The following is an 8,930-nucleotide window of genomic DNA, read 5'->3' as shown; positions in this document are numbered from 1 at the left end:
GTACATCTACTCAAATATAAATTTTTAATTTTTAAATAATATTATATATATTTTTATATATTTTTTTATCCATACATATTTTCACTTATATTTTCAGATAATAAAACACATATACCAAACACCTATTACTCTAACATAAGGGCTCTATTTATTGGACCAGGACCTGTATAGTCCTCAAGTCACGTCAAGCACTAATTGTTACCTATCCCCACATAAAGACTAACCATTGGACCACGACTCTATATTTCTATTACTATATATGGTAAGACTGATAATGATTTCTCTAAAGTTTTTATGAACATAATATATCCATGACTAAGAACCTTTTTTTTAGTTGCAAGGAAGTATTTATCCAATTAACAATAGCTTTTTAAAATATTTTGTAAGAAATTATATTTATAGGACTATAAATAGCTATGTTTAAACTAAATTAATACGACATTGAACCTAAAAATGAAGGGTCTGTTTAGTTGTTTGTTTAAACAACAATTTTTATTATATAACCAACATAATACATATTTATACAATATTTTTTCACCCATTTGTATTTTCATAACACTTAAACAATTAAAACAACATTACCAAACGGGCTCCAAATTTTTTAATCAAATGGCTCCATCTGAGCTTAAATGGGCCGTCTAGAGTTGACGATCAACAAATTTAAAAATGAACACTCAATTTCTACTAGTTGGAATTTTGTGTGGTGTTTTGATGTTGAGAATGGATTTTTTGTCTTCATTGGGATGGGTTGTCATTGGCTCTAGGTTTGAATTCCGTGAATTTGGGTTTGAATGGTGTGGATGGGTCCTGTGTGGTTTGCTGATTACGTTTGTTGTTTGTATCATTGTATGTATGGGTTTATTGTTTTATTTTTATTTTTATTGTTGGTTGTGTATTAAGAAAAATTGTTTTTAAAATACGTGTGGGTGAAAAATAGATACACATACAAAAGAGAGGCAAATAATTTTAAAACAAAGAGATACCATAACCTCCACTAAAAAATCATGGTAATTTTTAAGTGAGTGTAAGACAAATTATTATATACACACAACACATTTTTTAAGCAACAAATATTCATATTTACAATCAATGAGCCCTTTCAAACTTCAAGGACCTAATTAGAACTATCGCAGATCAGTTTGACTCAAGTCCTAAGAACCTCTGGCCACTAGCAAAAGGTACATCCCACAAATAAAAGATTTAGGAATGTGAATAATAAGTAAGAATATCTGGCAACGTTACTTGTATAGACCATTGTATAGAGCATTAATCATGAAAGAAACCTCCATCTATACCAACATGATCTCCCTTTCAACTATTCATCATGTGTTTTTTTTGCTTTTCTTCCCAAACGAATGGGAAATGCGTGAAGCTAATGCCTTTAGAGAGCCACAATAATGTTTCTCTCACAAATACTTCCCACCTATTTTGTGAGAGCCACATTAATATCTCTATCTACCGCCGCCCCCATGGTTGAAGCTACCATTTAAGGTAATTTTTTCTCTTTTAGGGTTTTTGTGGTTTGTTGTAAATCTTTCAATTTGTACTCCAATGGGAAATTTGGGGTTTAATATGATGAACAAAGTTTAGCAAATGACTAAAATTCCCCTTAATATACTTTTATTAGATGTAAATTTTGGCAAATCTGCTATTGTATTGCATTTTATTTTTATATATTTTATGCTTGCAAAATTTCTAAAAAATTAAAGATTAATAGTTATCTCATTAATAAAATGTTTAAATTTCAAGTTTTTGTAGCAAAAAATTGTGCAAAAAAAAAGGTGTATGGATTGCATAGTAAATAACATTCGTTTAACATGAAATTTGACATGTGTCTAATTAAAAATGTAAAGAACATGCAATCCAATAGTTATATTTTTAAAATATGTAGTAATATGTCAATTTTTTTTAGTGAGAGTTGTAGCTATTAACTACAATCTAATTTAGTTTGTAACCAAACTTTATTCTATTATGTTGAACACATTATTAAATGAACAAAACTTATTTACAGTACCTTAAGTGTTGTTCCTTAAGTGTGGGTGTTGTTCAATTGCAATTTTTTTTTTTTTTGGGAGAAATAATTGCAATTTGAATGTATGTTGTTGACTTTATCAAGCTGCCGAGAGGTCATAAGGAGTTTAGTTAAGTTAACTTAGAGTGTGTTTGGATACTTCTTATTTTGCTGAAAACTAAAAACTAAAAACATTGTATCAAAATAATTTTTAAATGTGTGAATAGTGTTGTGAGACTCATTTTCAGTAAAAGTTTTAATAAAAAAAGAGGTTTGTGAGTCTCATAGACAGTGCACGGGACCCATTGAAAAAGACAGAAATGCACTTCTCCCAAAAAAAAAAAAAAATGCAGACACAAACGCAAAGAAGCACTATCCTGACAGTCACTTATCTCTATTAAATATAGTGTGACTTGCATGTGCTTAAATTAAAATTGTCCATAATAGATAAATACATACTAGAAAGAAATTTTAATTTTCGTTTTTCTTTCTCTCTGTAAACTTTTTCCTTAAAATATTCTACGTGAACATGTCACAAGATATTTAACAGCTAGAACAAGTTCAATGAATTTACAAATGAAGGTTACGCACGCTGAGAATAAATATAACTTCAAGTAAGGACTGAACTATAAGATTTTAACTTTTCGAAGTCAACTATGATTTTTATTTTATTTTTACCAATGGAAAATAAAAATTTATAAACAGAATTTTTTTTTTCAATGAAGTTTATAAAAGGATTCAATACTAGATTAATACCCGAGAAATAAATTAACGACTACTTAGTGTTAACAAAATATAAATAAAAGAAAAAAGATTTTATAACTGTTTCTTAATATATATATTTCAACTGATCATCTATTAAAATCTTTTTTTTTTTTTTAACCCCGAATATCATTCATAATTGATTCTATATTAATTTTCGTATCAATTTTCCTAGTCTCTAAAACTAAATACTACCCTGAATTCTTTTATACAAACAAAATCATTATTTTTAGTGCCTGAAACAATGAATAGAGTATTTCTAGTTCCACAAATTAAGTTATAAGTTTTGTTATAATTATCTAATGTGACAAATTGTATTTATTTATTTTTTTGATAAATAAAAACTATAATTGGCTATTTATTACTTTCATGTGATTCTATTATCTTATCCCAGTTTATATGTAAATAAATAAATGATCTTCCTTCTTTCTCAAAAAAAAAAAAAAAAAAAAGTTTATATGTAAATAATTGTGGCAAAAGTAACTGCATTACGGAGTATAATCTTTGCAGGGAATATGAGTAGGCCATTGCCGTGTACGTAAAGACCAAGTCATGGCTAGGAAAATTCATTGTTTGAAACAAAAATGAATTAAAATTCCAGCTTTCGGCCCCTATATATATTTGCCAAGGCCAAACTACTTCGATACAATAAAAAATATCATAACATCATTCATCTACCAAAGTTGCTTCAACATCTTATCTTTCCAAACTCTCATCCTTTTCCAAGAATATCATTCTTATCCTTTCCACAAAGCCTTTACACATATCATAGTACGTATATTCTCCGATTTTGTTGTCTTCTAAATAGTACAATTTCCATGGCTAACTCTCATGATGAGGTTCAGCTACCTGATGGGTATCTCTCAGATGATGCAAAGATTGTCTTAAAGACAGCTCCGGCGACAAGCACAGAGAATTCAACCTTTTCCGGAGATGAAAACAATGATATGTCACAGCTAGGAAAAGATGTCCTTCCAATAGGGAAGATACCAGACGTGGCTGAGAACTATTATAGGTTTGACTGGAAGGTGGGAAAATCAGTTCATCGAAAGCTGCTCAAGAAAGTTAAACAAGCGGTACCGGTGCCAAATGTGAACTCGCATCAAATGAAAAATCGAAGCATCCAAAGGAGTTTAAGCATTGACTCGCCGCGAACACCTCCGAATAAAAAGGGAGACGAGTTGCTGCTAAAACATGAGCGTTTCAAGGTACGAACCATAAACTTTTATGGAAGTGTTGAGCAACGTGATCAAGGCACCCAAGGCAGTCAAGGTAGTAATAGCAGTACTAAGTCTGGTAGCTCTAAATAAAGTTTTGGATTTACAGGAAGTTCAAGAAAATAATGACCCCTGCCTTTCGTGTAAATTGAAGAAATTCTTGTTCTATGGAGATTTTCTTTTTCAATATTTGGTTGATTATTCTTGTTAATGAGAAATATCCGCATTGCAAGTCAGTGGTTAATTTTCCTCTGGATTTTCCCAATGGTTATATAACAACAATATAACTAAGTTCCAGTTCCAAAAGTATAGGGTCGGTTTCCAAAGGATTATATTTTGATCTATATTTACAAATCAATCATGCAACTTTACTGACAAGTTTTTGTAGATAATGGATTTGATTCATGACCCTCGAAAGGCCATCTTCTGCTAGCTCTTTTAATTTCTGTCCATTTAGGGAAGAAAGATCGATAGATAAGGTTTTGTAGCTCTTTTAATTTTATCTGTACGACTAGATGTTATGCACTTCAAATCAAGGTTATTGCTACATAGACAATACTTTTTATAATTGTTAAATTAACAAGAACTAATTCTGATTTAATTAACACATCGCTTTTGTACTTATACTAATAACAGCTTGTGAAATTTTATAGTTATAAAATTTTTTGTGACTCGACTTGTAATTAATTCAATTTCTAGTGGGGCAAGTAGTTGACAATTGTCAACGACTTAAAAGAGCAAAATGAAGTTCTTTCAATTTTGGTTTTTTGGGACCCTACTCTAAAATAAAAGCAATTGATAGAATGTAGCAAGATCAATAATTATCATATCATATGCACCCACGGTAATATACAGATGTCGAGTAATTTTATTGATACCACAATTATCAATGGTGGCATTGAGTCGATGTTGTATGGTTTATGGGCCCCAGTGTCGATGTTTTATTGATACCAATTATCAAGTCGTTGACAATTGCCAACGACTTGATAGAGCAAAATGAAGTTCTTTCCATTTTGGTTTATGGGCCGCAATGTTAGAACTACGGATAATGATTAAATTTATCATTTTTTAACAACTCAAATTTTTGGGAAAGCAAGTAAGTTAATATAATATCAAAGCAAAAGATCTTGACCCAAACTATGAGATATTCATTGCATATAGCAAGTGCACAAGATACCTCCTCATAGCAAGATACATGCTGCGTAATACGAAATCAAATTTTATATTGTTCAAAAACTTTTTAATAGGATTTAGCACCACAAAAAAAAAAAAAAAAAAAAAAAAAAAAATTGAAAGAGGACAAAATTTAGTTACAAAATTAGTTGTAATTATAGGCTATAACCTTATTCAATAAAAGAAATATTATTATATATTTTGAAAATTGAACCGTTGAATTATATGTTCTTTACGCTTTTAATATATTGATCAGATATTATTTACTATATGATCTATAAGTTTATATTTTATGCATAATTTTAAACTACAAAAACTTGCAAATGAAGGATTTGTCAAAATTCAATTCTAATAAAAAAAAATTAAGTAAGGTTGTAGCTAAACTTTGTCCTATTTTTTTCTATAAAAAATAATAGGAAGTTATATATATATATATATATATAACATTATATTGTCTCCTTAATCCTAAATGCTTTCAAAATATTAAGGTAATTGTGGGGCCCGGCCCAAAATAATGGGCTAATTAAACTACGGGCCCGTTTGAGAAGAATCCTGTCCGAGGAGAAGTCATAACCCAAACATTATTTAAACCCAATTGCGGTAAAAGAAACCTGTCCGATGAGTAACTCCTCCTCGGACATTACGAAGTCCAGACCAAGAACTCGCCCCAACCATTGCAGCTCACCCTCCAAGCATATAAAAAAGAATAAAACCCAAAATATCTTATGGAAAGCTGCCACCACCACATTAAATGTGTCACAACCACTCTCTTGGCCGCATTAATGTGGAAAAGACCCCTGAACAGTGCTACCTTGGCCACTGCAACTCACAAAGGAGTGATAAGGGTGTCTGATAGGACAAGTGCTCAAGTGGAGACTTAGATGATCAACAGGTGTAAGGTTCAGATAAGAATGAGAGGCCTATATAATGTAGTGGAGTCCCTCAAAGAGAAGGACGAAAAATGTATGATCTGTACCCAAGAAATAGAATCTTCTGCTGGATATCCATTCTTGTGTTTTTGTTTCTGCAATAACATTGTCCATGCATCAGACCGACTAAGTTCACTGAGGCTAAGTTCTTTGACCTATCCTCTACAAAAATTTATTGTGTGTTGCGCCTTGGGCCAATGCCTGATCAGTACAATTTGGACCAGGAAAATCGTGCAACTACAGTAATCAAATATCAATAATTATCTTATCAATAAAATTTAAAATTTAAATGTTATATAGTTTAAAATTATATGCAAAATATGATTTTATAGATTGGATGATAAATATTAAATAAAATCCAATTAATATTAAATTTTCATGATATAGCTCGTCAACAACAAAGAGAACATACGATCAATTGGTGAGATTTTAGATTTTGTATTGCAAATTTTTAAGAAGGCAAATGAGACATGTAGTTGCACGATTTTCCTGGTCCAAATCCTACTGATCAGGCCTTGGCCCAAGGTGCAACACACAATAAATCTTTGTAGAGGATGGGTCAAAGAACTTAACCTCAGTGAACTTAGTCGGTCTGGTGCATGGACAATATTATTGTAGAAACAAGAACACAAGAATGGATATCTAGCAAAAGATTCTATTTCCTGGATACAGATAATACATTTTTTCGTCCCTCTCTTTGAGGGACTCCACTACATTATATAGGTCTCTCATTCTTATCTGAACCTTACACTTGTTGATCATCTAAGCCCCCACTTGAGCACCTGTCCTATCAGACACCCTTATCACTCCTTTGTGAGTTGCAGTGGCCAAGGTAGCACTGTTCAGGGGTCTTTTCCTCATTAATGCGGCCAAGAGAGTGGTTGTGACACATTTAATGTGGTGGTGGCAGCTTTCCATGAGATATTTTGGGTTTTATTCTTTTTTATATGCTCGGAGGATGAATTGCAATGGTTGGGGCGAGCTTTTGATCCGGACTTCGTAATGTCCGAGGAGGAATTACTCCTCGGACATGTTTCTTTTACCGCAATTGGGCTTAAATACTGCGGGTTATGACTTCTCCTCGGACAGGATGCTCCTCGGACGGGCCCGTAGTTCAATTAGCCTATCATTTTGGGCCGGGCCCCACAATAGCCCCTCAAAACTCCGATTTTTGACCTCCTTCCGAGGAGAAAAGCGGGGTTTTGATGTTAGTGAGAGGGTGGAAGTAAGGAGGCTTTTGGGGCGCGCGTGCGGGCAGTTACTTTGGACACGCTACAATTTACGAGGCGCGACCATTTACTCCTGGAGGTTTTATGTCCCCTTCATCCAACGGTGAGGCGTAGATCGGACGGCCAACATTTTTTCTCGAATTTTTAGGCGGGAGAGATCTTTTCTCTCTCTCCTCCCGGCTATATAAGACGTCAAAGAGGCTCAGTTTTCTTTTTACCGGCGTCTCATAAGCTCCAGAGGATTCCAGAGAACTTCATCGAACTACAGAGATCTACGAATATTTTCATCTGTTAAGCCTCCATAATCGTTTTTCGTGAAGCGTCTCCTCCAAGAGAGATTTCCAGGCATCCTATTAAGCATTTTGTGAAGGTATCAGTAAATTTCGTTCATTTCGTTGTTTCGATTTCCTCCTCGGATTTTACTTTTCTCCTTGGTCTTTACTTTCATTCCTCCAGTTCAGCTCAGATGGGTAAATTAAAAAAACTAGTACATACTCCGGTTGCTATGGAGGCTTTTAGGGCAAAATACCACATTCCCCGGGGGGTGGGGTTGCAGTACTGTCCTCTTGAAGGAGTATTGACAGATAGAGGCGATGGAGAAGTTGTTATCCCCATGATTGCTTTCATAGAGGGAGGGATGACACTTCCCATGCGTAGGATTACGAGGGACTACCTGTACAACCATAGGTTGATGCCACATCAGTGTACCCCAAACATGTTCAAGATACTAGGCTGTGTAGATGTCCTAGACGAGTGGATGAATTTAGGCCTTACCTGGCACGATGTGGTTTATCTGTATGAGTGTCACTATGTTGAGAAAGGAGGGTATTATCTTAAATCCCGATTCGAGGTCGTTAGGTTGATCTCTTGTCTCCCAGTATCCAATAAGACCGTGAAGAAGGATTTCCTTATTGCTTCAAGGGAGTGTAGCGATGGTATTCATTGCCCAACTCGGGCAGGAATTCCAGGTGCAGCGTCTTTAGGGCCAATCCTTTTCGGGAAAGGGTTTAGTATTGGGGGGTTATTTTTCTCGTTTTCTTTACAATTGAAAATTTTCGTGAACTAATCCTACTCCTCTTGGATGTTTGCAGATAAAGCTCACGTCGCTCCTCGGCTAAGCCACGTGAACGTGTCGACGTTGAACTACCTTCTAAGGTCGGAAATCTACGTTACTGAGGACGGACAGTTAGGTGCGGCTCATCTGGTTCTGGGCTATCAACCTTTAAGCCACTCTTTCCAAGCTATTGGTCACGCCATAAGAGCTGGCAGTCCGAGGTTGGCTAGGATTAACGTGTCCAAGCCCGGGTTCCTAGCTTCGCGTGATCTTCCACCAGTCGTGCTACCTGGCGTTCGGGATCCCCTGCTAGCAGAGCAACTGCCTCCGCCAGACGACCCTAACGTTGCTATTCCGGTTGAAGGGGAAACCGAATCATCTCGTCTTTCCCTTGAGGAAGAGATAGACCAGTTTTATTTTGAGGAGGAGGTTCATCAAGCCCCCTTGATTGGGCTTTCGGACCCTGAAGAAGAGCAGGATCCAAACTCCGCAGTTGTCGCTCCCTTAGTCATAGCCTGCTCGGACGACTCCTCGGACGAAGAGACAGTCCCCATG

The 8,930-nt window shown here is 34.8% G+C and overlaps 1 protein-coding gene across 1 annotated transcript; it reads left to right on the top strand.

Moving 5' to 3' along the window:
- The first annotated feature begins 3,426 nt into the window (after positions 1 to 3,426).
- On the top strand, positions 3,427 to 4,234 carry LOC115987379. The gene has a single exon (XM_031110904.1). The coding sequence runs from the start codon at positions 3,592 to 3,594 to the stop codon at positions 4,081 to 4,083; it is 492 nt and encodes a 163-aa protein (XP_030966764.1). The 5' UTR covers positions 3,427 to 3,591; the 3' UTR covers positions 4,084 to 4,234.
- The last annotated feature ends 4,696 nt before the right edge of the window (positions 4,235 to 8,930 follow it).

Source organism: Quercus lobata, chromosome 4 (assembly GCF_001633185.2).
Source record: "Quercus lobata isolate SW786 chromosome 4, ValleyOak3.0 Primary Assembly, whole genome shotgun sequence".
In the NCBI taxonomy this organism is placed as follows: Eukaryota; Viridiplantae; Streptophyta; class Magnoliopsida; order Fagales; family Fagaceae; genus Quercus; species Quercus lobata.
This window is presented reverse-complemented; position numbering and strand designations above follow the sequence as displayed.

Coding starts and splice junctions, on each gene's coding strand:
- LOC115987379 (XM_031110904.1), top strand. CDS start 3,592: ATGGCTAACTCTCATGATGAGGTTCAGCTACCTGATGGGTATCTCTCA.